This window comes from Coptis chinensis, unplaced genomic scaffold, assembly GCF_015680905.1.
Source record: "Coptis chinensis isolate HL-2020 unplaced genomic scaffold, ASM1568090v1 utg1343_pilon_pilon, whole genome shotgun sequence".
In the NCBI taxonomy this organism is placed as follows: domain Eukaryota; kingdom Viridiplantae; phylum Streptophyta; class Magnoliopsida; order Ranunculales; family Ranunculaceae; genus Coptis; species Coptis chinensis.
In genome coordinates this window covers 342,859-360,833 of record NW_028238100.1, presented here as the reverse complement: position 1 = coordinate 360,833, position 17,975 = coordinate 342,859, and the positions used below count along the sequence as shown (strand labels likewise).

Here is a 17,975-nt window from a genome sequence, read left to right as displayed (position 1 = left end):
TGGATGGAATCTCGAAAATTCTGTCGAAATCACGAACTATGCAAGAAACACATCATGGCCTTAGACTATCTTGTGTTAGGTTTAACTCCCCACATTATCAATTTTTCAAAAAATTATAACAAAAATGGTCCGGTTTTTATTAGTTTAAAACTAAACCGGTTCTCCAATTCAACCACGGTTTAGCTTAGATCGAGGGTTTAACTAAAAACTCTAGTTTTTACCAACCCAAACCGAAGGTCCAATCCGCTTTTCTAAACACTGGTTATAAGTACTATAATTTTTCCTGATTGATGCTGTTCCATAATTCAAGATCTTAAATCCACGATTCCACAACAGTCAAGATGCTGTCGTTAAGATATTAAGCAAAAGCATATATTGACTACAAAAATGGATTGATACAACATACAAGATGATGCAGGTTTACAAAATTTTCAACATATTCAACATTTCTTTTGAGACCACACAAAAGCCTTAAAAAATCTGTAAAAGATATGTTATTTTGTGCATACGGGCTACCCAAAATATTAATGGGCCCTGGGCTTCTTAGTACCCGTGAAGAAAATCTAGGGCTCTCCAAATTCTAATCCCTCTTGAAGAAAAGAGACCACGTTACTACAAAATCTTCGTTTCTCTCTCTCCGCAATCATCAACATGGCAGCACCTACAATGGCTCGTTCATTCCTTCAAGCCGCTTCTACAGAAGAAGTCGCTTCCCCACTACGTGTCGTTCAAATTGAAGGACTGGTAAAAATTTCAAATTTAATGTATATATATGATGACCGTGCTCTTTAAGAGGTTCTTATTTGTATATTTGAATTTTGTTATAAATAGGCGATATTGAAGATAATTAAACATTGCAAGGAGTTTTCACCAGCTCTAGTAACAGGCCAACTTCTTGGGTTAGATGTTGGTAGTGTTCTTGAAGTTACCAACTGTTTTCCTTTCCCGGTATGTTGTTTTCATATATATATATATATCCCTAGCTGAAAGTTTGTTTTTTTCATTATTTTATATTGTTTTGTGTCAATTTATAGGTAAGAGATGAAGACGAGGAGATTGAAGCAGATGGGGCTAACTATCAGCTTGAAATGATGAGATGTTTGAGAGAGGTCAATGTCGACAACAATACTGTTGGATGGTATGTCAACACCAACGTGCATTGTTATTAATATTGAAAGAAAAACGATACGTATAATACTAGATAACTGCTAAGCAGTGGGGGCGTGAGCGGAGGGTGGAGAGGAGAGAGGGAGAGAGAGAGGGATAGGTGAGGACAAACAGACAGAAACCTACCAAACTACCTTTTGTCCGACGTACCCCAACCCCTCCCAAAAACGTTCGCTCCGCTCACTTGACTATTGTATCCAATATGTTATTTGTCACACGATAAGAGGAGTGATACACATCAAACGCAGAAGTGCATAACATAATGAAAGTTTTTATGCGAAAGTATTCCTTCTCTTTTCAAAGCATCATAAAGCCCTCTTAGGTTTTTGCTATGATAAACAACCCTAATCTAAAGCATCCTTTACTTACTCATGTATAATACTAATTTTGGTCCAATGTTTGTTTGAAAATGGTGATATTTTTTTACCATACACCTGTAGCATTATACATGATACATATTTTTATAGATGAAACTTATATTCACATACACAAACACATAAGAATCTATAAAAATATATTATAAGTGTATCACACAATACATAATACTCGATCTAGTGAAAATGAAAAACGATACAAAATACAACATGTGATTTGATAACTATGTTCACTTGTTTCTTTACTCACATGGATTATAATCCTACTGGCTTTGGGTGTTTTCTATCTATAGTTGATCGGTTGTTAGCAGAAATGTGGTGCATATCAATTTCATAGGTGGTTATATCTTTTAACGTTTGTGGAGACTTAAATGTGGATTTAAATGGAGAAAAAATACCCAACTTTTGATATCTATGACATTTACTTTTCTGTTTCTTTGGGTAAAATGAGGCTACTTTTAAATGTATCCATGATACTTGGACACTTCGATAAGCCTAGTGTGTCCATATTCACAGTTCATGCAGTTTTTAGTAGAATGCAAATGGGTTGAAAGTGTTCATGGAATTTATAAGTACTTTATGTTTTCTAGGCCTATTATTAGCTACATACATCTACTGACTTAGTGTAAAGTATTTGATAATGGTGATATACACTTTGCCAAGTTAGTTAATAGCACATAGTTTCACTTGTTAACACTATATTTTTTGAGTCTAATTAGGTATCAGTCGACCTTGTTGGGATCTTTTCAGACAGTCGAATTGATAGAGACCTTTATGAATTATCAGGTAATTATATTTTTCAGTTGAACTTTTCAAGTACTTTTTCTTGATATTTGAAGTAGAAAAGGGCTTTTGATTTACCATCTGAATACTTTTCAGGTTTTTAAAGTTTTCCTTACTCTGTAGAAATACTTATTTGGTGGATAGATATAACTTAATTTTTTCATTAATTTTGTTGCAGGAGAATATCAGACGCTGTGTGTGCATTATATATGATCCGTCGAGGTCTAATCAAGGTGTTCTAGCTCTCAAGGCGTTGAAGCTTTCAGATGCTTTCATGGAACTTTACCGCAACAACAATTTCACTGGAGAGAAGTACTCTTTTTTCCTTTTGAAAAGTAATCTATTAAAAGTGGTTTATATAACCGAAGCTAATTCTAATTGTCTTTTGTACCTATAGGTTGAGGGAAAAGAATTTGTCATGGGTAGATATCTTCGAGGAGATACCTGTATGTCCCTTGTGTTTTCTACATATCTGTCTGTTACCTAGGCTGTGTTTTATGTTCTTAGGCTTGTGTGATCTAGGTTATCTTTATTCTCCAACTTGATGCGACTTTTAAGTTATCAACTGCTAATTTCACAAAGCTGTCAAATTGCTAGTATTGAATTACTATTCTACAGTTACCAATAAAAAAATAAAATAAAATAAAAAAATTCCACTGTGCAGTGTGTGCTGTCTTGTTCATTAATATTTCTGATACATGGCATCTCTTCTGTTACTATTCAGTTGATACTCTGGATTTAAAGTTTAAGGTTATCATTGTATTGCCCTGTTCATTTAGGCTCTTGTGACATGAATTGTGATTCCTTAATTTAGTTCCAACGAGGATCTCCTTGCGGAGAATCTTCCAGCACTTGAAAGCACACTTAAAAGCTCAATCTCTTTTAGCCTTTTCCTCTATCACATTGGATTATTTTTGTTAGAAGTAGTGTGATTTTTTTATGTTGGTTTTATGAATCTCTCAGCAAGATTTAGTATCAAGGTAAGCCCCCATGGTTATCTAAATGGGAGGCTTCAACTAGTAGATACTTCAGATTTGACTAAGGGGAGAAGTACTGATGAAGTGATATACTGGAGGCCTACCTAGTAGGGTTGCAAGCACACTTCGTCATTGTACTAAGCCTAGATTTTTCATTTCCTTTATGTTTCTTTTATACTTTTCTGTAACTCCTCCCCCCTTTTCCTATACTTAATAAAATTCACAGCTCACTTAGCAAAAAAAAAAGCAAGATTTAGTGTAATGTTCTTGATCCAGTATCATGCTCCAAGTGTAATTTGGTAATCACACTAGACAAGCCATCGATATACTGGGTCCTAACTTGGTTGACTCGACCCTGGTTTTTGATTGCCGCTGTCTATACCCAAATGTTCAACATCTAAAAGGCTGAAAATAAAGCGAATTTTATCATTTTTATGTGAGTTTGGTGTATAGTTGATTGTATTTCACTTCTGTTTATGTTTTTTTTTTTGGCTTCTATCAGATCAAAGTTTCAAATTCTGCACTTATCAGTGCCTTTATGACAGACCTGGAAGCTGATACACCTGTCACACAGGTTGTTCTTTAATTATTTTGAAACTTCTTACCCTGACTCCTTCAGTTTTGGTCAATCATTGAACTCTTGAGGTTCTTTTTGCAGTGTGATTATGATCGTCTACAGCTATCAACCAATCCATTTATGGAGAGGAATGTAGAGTTTTTGATTGAATGCATGGATGATCTGTCAATGGAACAACAAAAGGTTAGTGCTTTCTCTTTCTCTTTCTTATTTTTTTTATACTGGCGTATAGTTTTCCTTATCTGAAAAACTATGGCGAGAAAATGATTTATTTGGTTGTTTTTCAGTTTCAATTCTATTACCGAAACCTTTCACGTCAGCAAGCCCAGCAGCAATCATGGCTTCAAAAGAGGAGGTAATTCATGGACACACTCTGAAAACTGTTATAACTAGCGTTGTTTTCTGCACTTATAAATACCTTCATTTCCCTTTCTTCTGTACAGGGCCGAGAACATGACACGTAAAGCTGCAGGACAAGAACCATTGCCTGAAGAGGACCCTACCAATCCCATCTTTAAGCCAGTTCCTGAGCCATCACGGTTGGATAGCTATCTCATAACAAATCAAATATCCAATTACTGCAACCAGATTAACGGGTATGCTATCTGTCTTTAGTCCTGTGATTATGCCTTAGACTTTCTCTTTCGAGCGAATACTAGCTATTGTATAAACATTTCCTATTAGTAGTTTTAATGATACCAACTTTTACATAATTTTAATTTCTATCCTGCCTTTCTGTAAAAGAAGTAATTTGCTTGGTTTTTTCCCCCTGATACTGGTGGAACAACTTTACGATATTATTACAAATTGAACTTTCAGGGTTGCGGGTCAAAGCTTCAGTAGATTATATCTAACAAAGGCTTTGCACGATAACTGACTTGAGCGGTAAATGCATGTGTTCAATATGGCATTTTGTTTGTTGAAATGTTTGTTTGGTGAAGACTGAAGAGGCCCTGTAATATCAGTTGCCAAAGAAAGTTAAGACATGATGAATCTTCGGGAATACTTTGATTTATGGTCAGTTAAGGAGTGTTTTTAATATGTAAGCAATTTTGAAGATGATAAGAATCTTAATACAGATGACTTATAGTACCGAGATAATCATTAATTTTGTACTTGCAAACCTTTGGATGGTTTTCCAAAAAAGTATTGTTCGAATTGATTTAAGATATAAGCCTCACTTTTTCTTTCCCTTCAACAATCAATTATCGAATCATGATATCATTTTAGGTATGTTTAATTGCAAACTTTAGTAGTTTTGTATGACAGCGGGATTACTGAAGGCATGAATTGGGGATCTGGGACAAATTGGAGTGGATATAGTATTCTGAGGATTTCAATCCACATAATAGTATTCCATGTTGAATTAGAATCTGATATTCTGATGTTGGATGCGAGACATCGATGTTTAATGCTAGATTTGTATCCAGCTCGTTCAAGTTCTGGATTATTTTGGCAGAGACTGGAACATCTCAAAGTTTGTGACTGGGGGACTGGATGTGATCACTGGTTTGTTAAGAACTTAACATTACAAAATCGCAATGCATGTATGGGCGTTTGGCCAATTAAACGAATGGGACAAGCCGACAAGGGTATAGAGAAAAGCAGCTTTTACATTGATCATGTTTAAAGAGAAATAATTGGTCTTTCCATTCCATATACAGTCCTTGATTACTTGAAATAAAAACCTGGAAACGATTCACGTAATTTACTTAACATAGTATGGAAGGTTTAGGACATAGAGGAGAAAGAATGCCCAGGTAACACCTGAAATTCCACCGAAGAAGAATCCTCCGGTGAACTTGGCCCATCCATCTGCGGTTTGCAACTGATCAGGCTCTTTCTTCCTCCCAGTTAAGGTCAATGCTGGGGCGGTTGATGGCTCGCCTTCATTGAACGAGGCAATCCCATATATAGTCAAGCAAATACTCAAAATAACCACGAGGCCAGCTGCTCCGAGCGACCCTGCTACTCCTGCATATTCTGTGTTCCTTAGAGGTCCAGTCTTAACAAAGGGGCCAACAAGGAGGAATCCATGGGCAAGACCCACTTCAACACCCCTCAATAGTGGGTTGACTGCAGTCCTGTATCCTGGCAGGTTGGATAGATACCATGCAATCAGTGGGCTTGATGTCACTGGTGTTTCGAGGCTTCCAATGAATGGGTCGCCATTAATAGGCTGAACCACTTGGTAAGTTGGCTGCACAACCAGGAAAACACTCAAATGTTACGTTTTGCTCGACTAGAATGTGATTGATTCTACTCTATGTAGGCATCAACTGATATTTAGCGACACTAGTTTCATAGATATCATTGCTTGGACTATCTAGATACAATTTGTCAGCTATTATTTATATATATACTTAATTAATTTTTTAAGCAAGGGAAGCCGCCATACCAAGAGGAGGCGTTCCCCAGGGGATTGAAACATGCATAATTTGGTCAGGGATCTTGCCTCTCCAATTATTTAATGACTTCTACTTTACTCCGTAATCCGTACGTGAGTTCATTAAACTGGTATTATCTCCTTTATTTCTATGATTATCTATATTAACTGCGATAAAACTGCTTAGTGTTGAATGAAGTTTGTCTAAGAATTCGTGCTAGACCAAATGCTCTGCCTCGCAAGTCCTGACAATCAATAGTTAGATTAGCCAAATACTTCACGTGTTATCACTATTGATTAATGAGCACTCTTGATTAATTGCTCTACTTTCTATAGCTCTCTAGTCAAGTGTTTCTCTTAAAATTTAAAGTATGCATAAACCCAGTCAATACTTCAAGCATTTTCGTTAACTTCATTTAACTAAAAACAGTGTGGTGTTACGATGACTCACTATATAGTATATACTTATGACCAAGTTAACGTAAATTGAAATAATCGAAATGGTCTCTTACCTTATCAGCTTGGATAGCTTTGACAATGAAGCAAGACCTTCTCCGTGAGGGTAAAACCTTAAATGGTGCACCAGAGATACCCTTGGGAGAGACAAGTCCCCTTGTGATGGATGAAGCAAAGTTGCTCTTAAGCTGACTGGCAATTGGAGAAGCAGCAGCCATTGTAACACAATACACCTTCTCTGATTGGTAGCCAAGGAATAATAATAAAAGAGTTAAAGATTCAAATGGGAGGGAGTATCCATCCTCAAGTTCACATGTGGCTGTTGGTGAGTGAAGTGTTAAAATGCACACTCCTCATTGGCCAGGTGGTCATCTAGCCTTATCCCTTATCTAACCTTAGCAAGATGGTACATTGGCGCCATACAGACCCAGTCCATTATTTTTACTCAATAATCAAGATTCAAGACAGTACTATAGTCTACAGCCTAAGTCAGAGTTAGACGGTATGACTCTTGGGTCTCTTTAATTGTCAAGAATCAAGATCCAAAATCCCTAAAGTTCATTTGGGTATTTGGGCTTTCAATTTAGGCTTTAGATGTTAGAGTCCCTGTACAATCTTCAATGAGTCAAGACTCAAGACACTCCAAAATCCCTAAGGTTCATTTGGGTATTTGGGCTTTCAATTTAGGCTTTAGATGTTAGAGTCCATGTACAATCTTCAATGAGTCAAGACTCAAGATACTGATACTACACTGACATAGGAAAAATGACACAGTTAATTTCCGAGATATATCCACGAATATTAAACCCTTTTTATGATATATCGAATTTGTTGAAAGTTTATATCAACATCAATATTATATATCGGTTGAAAATTTTTAATAAAACCAAAAATCGAAATATCCGAGATATTTGAGATATCAAAACAGATATATCGGTGAGATATCCGATATTTTCCATATCCGATATATCATCTCGGTTTTTCGATATATTCGATATTTTTTCTTGATGTTGCAACATCAATATTATTTTGGTGAAAATAAAACAAAAACTATCCTTCTCTTTCCATTATCATATTTCTATTCTTATTTTGTCATTCTCATCTTTTCTTCATAACAAACTATCCACTCCATTGATTTTTCATGGTACAACAACATTGATGTTGCAGTTGTTTTCATGGTACAACATTAATATTAAAGTGATATTTCTTGGTACAGCATTCACATTGTAGTAGTTTTTTCATAATACAACATTGATATTAAAGTGATATTTCTCAGTACAACATTCACGTGTAGTAGTTTTCATAGTACAACATTGATGTTACAGTAATACTTCTTGATGTAACATTGATGTTGCAATGGTGGTTTTTCATAGTGCAACATTGATGTTGCAGTGCCACGTCATTGTGTCAAATTCGCTGTGGACAGTGTAGAATTATTGATCTTCTATCGAATCCTACTAAATGTAAAATCTTCAATATACTAAGAGCATCATCAACGCATTTCCATTTTTCATTGTGACACCTCAGCAGTTTTGGTACTTCAAAATTTCTAAAACGAAGGAAAGAACCGGCGCATTTTGAGCAAAATTTGCTTTTTAATTTTGGACGGGAATAGGTGTCCCGTGCCAAATTACAAAAGCCCAACAGTCCAAAAGCCCAACGGTACAAAATCGAGCCATTTGAAATTTTTGATTAAAAAAAAATGAAAAAAATTCTGGACGGCAAAAGTAGTCCCGTCTCACTCTTGGACGGGACAAGTTGTCCCGTGCGAGTCATTTCTATATTTCTAGGTAATTTGGTTCCGGATTTGACAATTGTTATTATCAAAATGTTGTTATAACAGCGCGTTGGGGATGAAAATTGTCAAATAAATTGTCAACTATCACATTAGAAATCAAATTTAGTCACATTAGAGCATCATCAACGCATTTCCATTTTGCGTTGTGACACATCATCGGTTTAGGAAGTTCAAAATTCTAAAAGGAATGGAAGAACAAGCGCGGTTTGGGTAAATTTGAGTAAAAAAATTTGGACGGGACAAGTTGTCCCGTGCGAATCTAATTTTTTTAAAACGGGAATAGTTGTCCCGTCCCCCCTATTGAATTTTATTTAAAACGCGTGGACAAGGTTCCAATAACATTTGCCCCGCAAGAACTCAACAAGATAACTCAAAATTCAAACCTTTAATCACCCAATAAAAATTCGATTTTCAACCAAATTTGTTTATGTTTTTTGCAATGGATCAACGCCGCCGTCGGCCGACGAAGAAGACTATTATGCGTGGCTCGGGGAGTTCAAATCCTCGGAAAAATGAGAGTGAACTCGTACTGGAAAATAATTTCAATTTTCCACGGAGATTGAGTATTGTTGATCATCCGACGTTGGCTCCCGATCCAGACAAGCATGTTTCGTGTTTATATAACACTGACGGAGTAAGTATGAGTTTATGAACGTTGTTCAATTGATTTTGATTTAAAACCGTGTTTATAATTTAACGTATACTAACTGTTTGATTAAATGCCTCAACGTGTAGAAAATGAGTTCGACGAGATGGAGATGCGCAATGCCGAGTATTAAAGATTTCTGGAGTCATCTAGTGGAAAGAGGGGAGGAAATGGAGCACGTAAGAGCTCGAATTTTGGAAACACCTTTTGGTCCATTGATATCGTGTACGAGCATTCGGACTGATCGTCCACTGATATTTGCATTGTCAGAACGATGGTGGCACACCACGCACACTTTTCACCTTCAATGTGGTGAGATTGGTATCACACCACTTGACTTTACAATGCTAACGGGTTTAAGTGTGGGCGAGAAAAAACTAGTTTTGTTTGATTCAAGTATCGAAGATGATTTTGAAAGGTTGAAGACTCTATTGCCTTCGTTGTTTGATTTTGAAGGTAGACTTGTTCCAGGGAATATAGATGGCAGATACATTTTGAACCTGCACATCAGAAAAAAAAAAATCATGCACCGATTGGATATTGAATATTGTTTAGAACATGAAGTTGACGCCCTATATTTGGACCCAAACTCTGCAGAGGAGGATGAGTTTATCAGGATTTTTTTGTTATATTTTTTTGACCAAGTTGGTTTTACAACAGGAAAATTTGGGGTTCGGGTTGGTTGGTTAGCGTCTTTGGTAGACCTTGATAGCTTGGAAGATTTTGACTAGGGAGGTGCTTTCATGGCACATTTATATACAGGGCTTGATTTGTTTGTACAAACAAATCAAATGGGAAAGCAATGCAACGGAATTACTTGGATACTACAGGTAATTAAATAGGATTTAACTTTTAAGATATAAGCTTTTATTTTGTTCTCAGGGAATGGAGACCACATTTCACTTGGAGCGTTCGGTGCTTGTACTTGAGCTACAACAGTTTAATGAGGTATATTTATATTTCATTATGTTAATTTAAACACACTATGTATATTTAACTTAGATACAATATTGACACAATACAAGAAACAGTGCATGCTCGATTATCAGATGAAAAACAAATCAACCAGGGGCTTCGAGCTAGTTCAATTGAGCACACTCAACAGTATTATGGCTATTTAGACGAAGAACTAACAAAAAAGAGCAAACGCCGGCGTAGGGATAATTTGAGATGACAAGCTAATTAGAAGCCTTGGTAATTTTATTATATGTTTTATATTTTCATTTTTTTTTTATATATCAAATTTTAGATTTTAATTGCATTGTGTTGATGTTTCAAAGAATTGCTACTGATATCATACAGCAAAACAGTGCTCCTAATAAGAGAGGGGAAAAACGGAAGAGGAGTAGCCAGAGTAGTCAGGGTAGTGCTCCATAGTGTTATATTGCACTATTTTGTAATAATTTAATGATGTCATTGTTGTTGTTGTTTTTTAAGGTTTGAACAGGTTTTTGAGAATCTTAACAGGTTTAGGTATATGAATTATGTTGATTAAACAAATGAGGCTATGTCCAATTTTTTTTATGCATTAAATTAATTATTACATTACATTAATTTAAATTCAAAATATTACGTTAATTATTACTTAGAATCTATACATGCCTTTTATTAGGTAGACAAAAAAATTCTCATGTGAACAATTAAGCCCATGTGAACGTGACTAATAAACCCATGGGCCTCCAAGCCAAAACTGCATTGCATAATAAAGGAAAAATACACTAAAACAAAGGGATCAATTTATACGTTATACGTTGGCATTATTTCCAAGGGGGGATCAATTTATTATTCCTCCGATCAATTTATATCCGTTGGCATTATTCCCAAGGGGGATCAATTTATATTTGTTGGCATTTATTCCCAACGGATATATTTCTATCCGTTGAAATTTATTTATAACGGATATATTTCTATCCGTTGGGCCTTTGCATATATATTCAAAGTCATTTTCATTCCTCACTTCAGCTTCTCATTTTCATTTTCTAATCTTTTTCAACTTCAATTTCTATCTCAACTTCAACTACCAATATGGACGGATCAAATATTGTCCACATTTCTACACCTGAGATTTGTCAATAGTGTAAGGAAGTTGGTCATTACGCTACTTCATGTCCATACATTAACATCAAATGCCCAAAATCTGAATGCAATGGTATGATGATAGTACGTGGTCATAGTTAGCAATGATGATGGAACATTGGTAGACAAAATTCTAAAGTGTGATGTTGATGATTGTCCCTCAAATATCAACATCTATCATTCAAAAAAGGTTGACATACCTGTATGTCATTTTGCAAGGAAACAATAGATTTGGTCCTAGGTGTGGCTTGTCGCGATCAATGCAATCCTTTAATGTGTGGTGGAAAACAAGTCGTAACCTCTTATAATTTAAGTGTATGATATGTAATATTTGTATTTTGTTTAATTCCCTAAGATATTGTCTTTAATTGTTCCATAAAATTCCATAAAATTTTATAAGATGTTTTGTGTTTTATTTCAAATTAAGTCAAGATATTTTTCATTTCTAGTTGAGTTGATTTGCTTTTAATTTCAACTTATAAACAAACAAATTTTTTCAATAAAATATACTTTCATTAAAACAAAATACAATTTTATTTAAAGAAAAACATATACGTAAAACAATAAAAACAGATTACAAAATAAAATTTAAATAAATTAAGACTTATTTAAAACATAATCTAATACCACTCAAGACACGTTCAGCCCAATGGTACAAAAACCCAACGATACAATTTTGCAAATCCTCTCAAATCGTTTCAAATCGTACAAAAAGCCCAACAAGATAATTTTTGCAAATCTTCTAAAATCGTTCAGGCCCAACAGTACAAAAGCCCAATTGTACTAAAACCCAACGGTACAAAATCGAACCGTTTGAATTTTTTATTAAAAAAAAAAAAAATGTTGGACAGCTAAAGTAGTCCCGTCCCACTCTCTTGGACGGGTCAAATTGTCCCGTGCACACCATTTCTATTATCTTCACCAGTTTAGCTCCAGTTTTGACAATTCTTAAAATCAAAACGACCATTTAACAACGGGACGAAAATTACTATAAAAATTGTCAACTGTCACATTAAAAATGAAAAATAACAACGACTTGACTTGATGATACTCTTTCAAATCAAATTTAGAAATGTGTTCACGATGCTCTAAATCACAACCTATCCATAAAAATTGAGTCAAAAATAGAAGAAAGAGAAGTTGTCCCTTAAAATTAGTGGACGAAATCTTCTCTACTCTGTCTCTCCAAGTTGTAAAATCCGTAATTGAATCCTGATACATCACCTTCAACTCTTCCATATCGCCAACCAAAATCATAACTACCAATTCCACGTGTCAAAATCCCAAACTCCCAACCCCCAAACATCAACGGTCCCAAAACCACCACACATCTAGTATTACAACGAATTCAACTGATTCTAGAATCTCTCGTCAAACCTACTAATAATAATTATTTTATTATTATTATTATTTTTTTGCAAAGCCTCAAAATTCAATTCAAAGACCAAGTTAAAAAAAGAGACGATGGAATTTGTAATAATAATGAAGTTTCTAAGAAACCCAAACCCAAATCCAAATCCCAGTAATAAATTTGATATCTTTATTTGATAGTGTTTTTTTTTCGTTTGGGGAAAAAAAGAAAGAAACTTTGGTGATGGGAATAATGGTGATTGAACAAGGAGAGAATAATGAGGAGGGAGATGGATTGTTACTTGCCCCGCCAACGAATTATGCAATGGTGGAAAAAGGGATATATAGATCAGGTTTACCTGTTTCTGACAATTTTGCATTTCTTGAATCACTTAAACTTCGTTCTATTATGTAAAGAATATATTTTTATTGTCATTTTATTATGTTTTTGTGTTTTGTGTATTAAAATATTTGTGAAATTTGTTGGGGGCAGATACTTGTGTCCAGAAGAGTATCCAGAAGAGAATTATGAGTTTGTTAAGTCTCATGATATTCGGCTTTTTCAATTTGGGATTGATGGCAAGAAGGTATAACAATTTTGTTTGCATTTGTGTTTTGATGATATGAAGGTTGTGTATTGTTTTTAAGAAAAATCATGTTAATTTTGTCTTAGGTAGAAACTCGTGGTTCGATTTTTGAAGTTTATATGGTATTGTAGTCAACATGTTTGGATGATGATGATATTTTATTATGAGACTGGAATTTATATATAATAATGAGACAGGTCAGTTTAGTGTAACTTGGTTTGCAAGTAATATATTTCCAGTGGAAAAATGAACGGGTAATGATACTTCCAAATTAGAAATGTAAATATAGAGATCTTACTTGGTGGTTTATACAATACAACTTCCATATAATTGAGGGTGTTGCTCATGTGTTTGCACTTTTGGAATGAGTTTGATGAACTCGTTTTTTCACTTTTTGTTTTGGAACTTGCTTGATTTTTTAAGTTAAAAATGTAGGTAAATAGATTATTCATGGGAGGGAATACAAACGAACTTGGATAATGTTTTCTCTATATTACAGTGTCCGTATTGTATGCTTTATTGAGTGCTGATAAGAATTGCGATAGGATCTGGTCTTAAGTAATGATACCAATTTGTTGCAACTATTTCCATGTGCAGGAGCCTTTTGTTACTGTCCCCAAGGACACTATCTTGGAGGCTCTGAAAGTCTTACTTGGTACTGACTTGTTAAAACAGTCGCCAGCGAGCAAATTTTATCTCGGTTTTTCATTATTTCCATTTATCTAACTCCCTTACTGTCTTTTGGTATCTTCAGATGTCAGAAATCACCCTGTTTTGATCCATTGCAAACGCGGCAAGGTATGTCCTATTATCATTGTTGGTAGTTATTCTTATTTTTAAGAAGAATATGGTTTCCTTTTTGTCTGAATATAGAAAGAAGTTCATAACCGACTATGTCTTTTACTTTCCTAGGATGAGCACAAGTGTTAATTGCTGTAGGAGTGGTTTTTGGTAATTTCCTCTTGTAATTTGGAACAGTGAAATGTCTAATAGAAGTGTTTGGAGAACTTTGGTATTATGTGGAGGAAAGTGGTTTTTATATTACAACATTGGTTTTGTAGACTAAACTAGTTATAGTGGACCTTTTCTTTTGAAATATCTTTCTACCATGGTGATATTTGGAGATTTTGCAAGTTTTTGCCAACCCTTCATTTTTTGAACTTCCCAGAAATCCAAATCATATTCACTTGACTAGACATTAGCTTCTTGTGCATAACCTGTATTGACTTGACTACACACTTGGTAATATTGGCTTACTCTGTGGTGTAAGCTTTTTGAAGTCTTTGTCTTGTTGTACTGTCAAAGGGAATTGTCCTTACTTTTCTTCTTCTTTGAAACTGTTCTCCCATCTTGTATGGGTTTTTCGCATTTGAAAAGTCCTTTTGAAAATAGTCTCATTCAAATGTTTTTTCCAACAAAGCTCAAGTGACTTGGGAAAAGTATGAGTTTGCTTTCTCTAACAAGTTTTATGATGCCCACAAATTGCGTGGTTCAAGAAATTCATTGTTTGTTTAACATGTGCAATAACAGCATCGGACCGGTTGCCTTGTTGGTTGTTTGAGGAAATTGCAGAGTTGGTGTTTGTCGTCTGTATTTGACGAGTACCAGTGTTTTGCCGGAGCCAAGGCTCGTGTCACAGATATGATGTTCCTTGAGTCGTTTGACGCGTCTTGCCTTAAACAGTGCCTTTACAGTATTATTTACCGATACCAAGGATATGTATCTCACAACAGGCGCTTGGCTTATAAAGATGAGACCTTGCATCAGAAGCGGATAACGAGTAACTAAGAGATGCTGGGTTCATTTCCCAGTTCACCATTTGCTGATTTGTCATTAGGGTCGATCTCCATAAACGATTGTTCGGTTTTAGGTCCATTGGTTTGGATTTTGAGAGTCTCAGATTGTGGGGCTTATTATTTTCCTTTTACCCTTGCTGTTTGAAAGATCTGTTATAGTGGCTGTTATTTTTGTTCAGCTTACCAACTCAATATGTGAATAGAAAAGAACAAGTTGATTAGAATCATCGGCAGTTGTCTTTTGTTTATGCTCTTGAATTGTACATTCGTTGTTTGCACTTTGCACAAGGCACAAAGATCCTTTTTTTTTTCAAAGTATTGTGTCATGGTTACTATGAAGTTGATTATTTAGTATTTTTCCATAATATATCATCCGTTTACTGGCTTGAATGATGGATTTATAATCTTGAATCTCTTTACACACGTATATATATACGCAAATGAATGTCTGTGACTGAGAATTAGCTGTACATGAATTGATATATGTCTCAGATGAGACACCGAATTTGGAATGGTGCTGTTCAGTGCATTCCATAACCACATATTTCGCTATTCTTTGTGCACGTCTGACCTATTAAGCAGTAAGGATCTCAAAGGCCAATCTAGGATTGTCCGTTAGTAACTTTGTAATGCATTCCTGATGTATCAGTCTTACCTCGATTTACTTGGTTTTACTTCTGCAAATCTCTTTGGTAGAAACCTACTGGATACTAACTTCATTTTAATTTAATTTCTTTCAGAATATTCATGTTTTCTACAAAATGCAACGATATCTTCATGACTTCAGGCGATGTTCTTTTTGGCTCCTATGAAACTATTCCAAAAATTAGTAAATTTTAGCCATGTGTTAATATGTTAACATTGGCGAAGGAAAAAGTGGTGGTGGGGGTGATGCACGTAATAGCCTGCAAACCACGTGCACCGGGTAAACCCGGGAGAAGAATTGAACCTAGGACCTCTAGGGAGCAAACCCAGGGCCGGCCAGGCCAATTGGTCTACCCGTTCAGGCTCTCTCATTTTACAGATTCTAAGTATCTATTACAGTTGGTAACTTCCAATTGATTATCTAAACTTACCATGTGACATTGAACAAGAGATTGCACTAGCACAAGTGCACAACTGGTTGTTACTATTCCTCAAGTCCATATCTTCCGACAATTTGGATCCCAGATTTTCGATATGTATTGTCTATATATCTAATATGACCGATACGTCGAGATCAGAGCACATTTTGGGGAAAAGGGCTAAAATGGGTGGATTTATCGGTACATGTAACTTCAAAATTCAAATTCTGACGTATATGGCCAATATTTTTCAACATATCATGATAATTTCGGACCTGATATTAGATGAGTTGGACGATAAGGAAAGGCATGTGGACTTGCAAACCAAAGATGTGATGACACTTGCTGGTAGGTTCCAGCAAAGGCAGTGAAAGACACAAAAAGAAAGACCATATTGCATGTTCATTGTTTTGGCTTTGATTGTGATTGCATTTGAGAACTTCGCAGCTTCGTTTTAGATGGGCGGGGGGTATCACTAGGAGCCAAGGAGCCCGTGAGCAAGGTTTTGTATCATGTGAGTCTATGGTTTCCTTGACACCAAGGTCATTGTTGTTTTATGCTAAATATGCGTAGACTCATTATTTCCAGACAGTCCACACTCCCACCTCTAGACCAACTTGAGTTTATGTCATTTTGTTCATATTAAACACGCACTCTTCTTATTTCCTGAAAATAATTTTCTTCATGTCCTGTTCAGCTGTTCTAATAATTTGTGACAAGTAGATGATGGTGCTTGTTTGCAGGTAACAAATCGAGTTTGATAATGAGAATGCACCATGATCAACCGATTCGTCAATCCAAGGATAGAGATATTATGATGGCAAAAGGCTGAAGAAAATGGAATTTATTTAACCTGTAGTCTTCTTACTACCATTCTCAAATTTTAACTGATATTTAAATATGTGATTATACCTTAAGATAGTTTCAGATTTGTAAGTGGAGGGTAGATATTGGTATAACGGTAACCTTGCGTCGCCATGTTCGAATTGCAGACATCTATGCCTCCCCAGACCACGAAGTGTGTGGGGAGAGCCTAGCTTGAGGTCCTGCGAGTAGCCATTAGCCCATTACAGTGCAAGACACGAAATTCCCGGATTCTTAAATTGCATAAATACAGAGTTAGTATTTTGATGTCATAGCCATGGAACAATAATGAAATGATCAGGTCAAGTGCCCTATGACCTAAGTTACTCAATTGCCTCCTGCTAATTGTCAAACGCTGCTCGTGACTTATCATGAAATTGATGTACTGATGTGGACTTCAACTTGTGAATACCTGTGATTGAACCATAGTTTCCAACACTTTTTAGAGGGTTAGAGACTTAGAGGGTGAAGTGTGAACGAAGAAATTTGTAGTAAGCATGGTCATCGATGTACACCTTCAAGTTATCTATCATGTCCTAAATTCTTGAATTACCAAGTAATTTCCAATTTTCTGGTTTCCGCGTGTTGTATTTACATTTATATTCCCTATAATAACTACCTGATAGTGATTATTAATGCCAAGAGAATGTTATATCCAAATTACTTTTCAGAAAAGTCATAATATCTCAACCCATGCATCTATTATTGCATGCGAATCGGGACCAGTCTGTTCTGTATAGCAGGTTCAAATAACTCCTGTTGTATATTACTATATTGCAAGCAGGTCCAAAATATAGTGATGACTGTTGAGATAACTAGCACTTACTATACCTTTCAGTGATTCAATCTTCGCCTGACAGTATAAAACTCTCTGGACTATCTGATGATTGGGAGTAACGTACTTATGTACCAATATATGTGGTGGAGACTATATGAATGATGCACATTGAGACATAGACACGCAGTTAAGGTCATAGACTCACATGCAAAGCTAAACTATTGGTGTGATCCACTCATCCGCCACCTGTGCGAGGGACAATGAACTATCACATATGGTAGTTCTGTCACATACGT

At 35.6% G+C, this 17,975-nt stretch overlaps 3 protein-coding genes across 3 annotated transcripts; 2 read left to right on the top strand and 1 right to left on the bottom strand.

Annotated features, from left to right (window-relative positions):
- The first annotated feature begins 514 nt into the window (after positions 1-514).
- TIF3H1 (translation initiation factor 3 subunit H1) lies at positions 515-5,052 on the top strand. Its single transcript, XM_086586673.1, has 11 exons — positions 515-744; positions 832-948; positions 1,035-1,138; positions 2,261-2,327; positions 2,503-2,636; positions 2,722-2,770; positions 3,804-3,875; positions 3,960-4,061; positions 4,166-4,233; positions 4,322-4,474; positions 4,698-5,052. Exons 1-11 carry the CDS (start codon positions 652-654, stop codon positions 4,753-4,755), a joined length of 1,017 nt encoding a protein of 338 aa, XP_086442799.1. The 5' UTR covers positions 515-651; the 3' UTR covers positions 4,756-5,052.
- A 421-nt stretch (positions 5,053-5,473) lies between these two features.
- Positions 5,474-7,174, bottom strand: PSAL (photosystem I subunit l). The gene is made up of 2 exons (XM_086586674.1): positions 6,777-7,174; positions 5,474-6,078 (listed from the first exon to the last, which is right to left on the bottom strand). The coding sequence occupies exons 1-2, from the start codon at positions 6,936-6,938 to the stop codon at positions 5,587-5,589; spliced, it is 654 nt and encodes a 217-aa protein (XP_086442800.1). The 5' UTR covers positions 6,939-7,174; the 3' UTR covers positions 5,474-5,586.
- Positions 7,175-12,217: 5,043 nt separating this feature from the next.
- On the top strand, positions 12,218-15,221 carry LOC147474138 (inositol diphosphatase DSP3-like). Its single transcript, XM_086586620.1, has 5 exons — positions 12,218-13,001; positions 13,084-13,177; positions 13,775-13,832; positions 13,932-13,975; positions 14,708-15,221. Exons 1-5 carry the CDS (start codon positions 12,835-12,837, stop codon positions 14,963-14,965), a joined length of 621 nt encoding a protein of 206 aa, XP_086442746.1. The 5' UTR covers positions 12,218-12,834; the 3' UTR covers positions 14,966-15,221.
- The last annotated feature ends 2,754 nt before the right edge of the window (positions 15,222-17,975 follow it).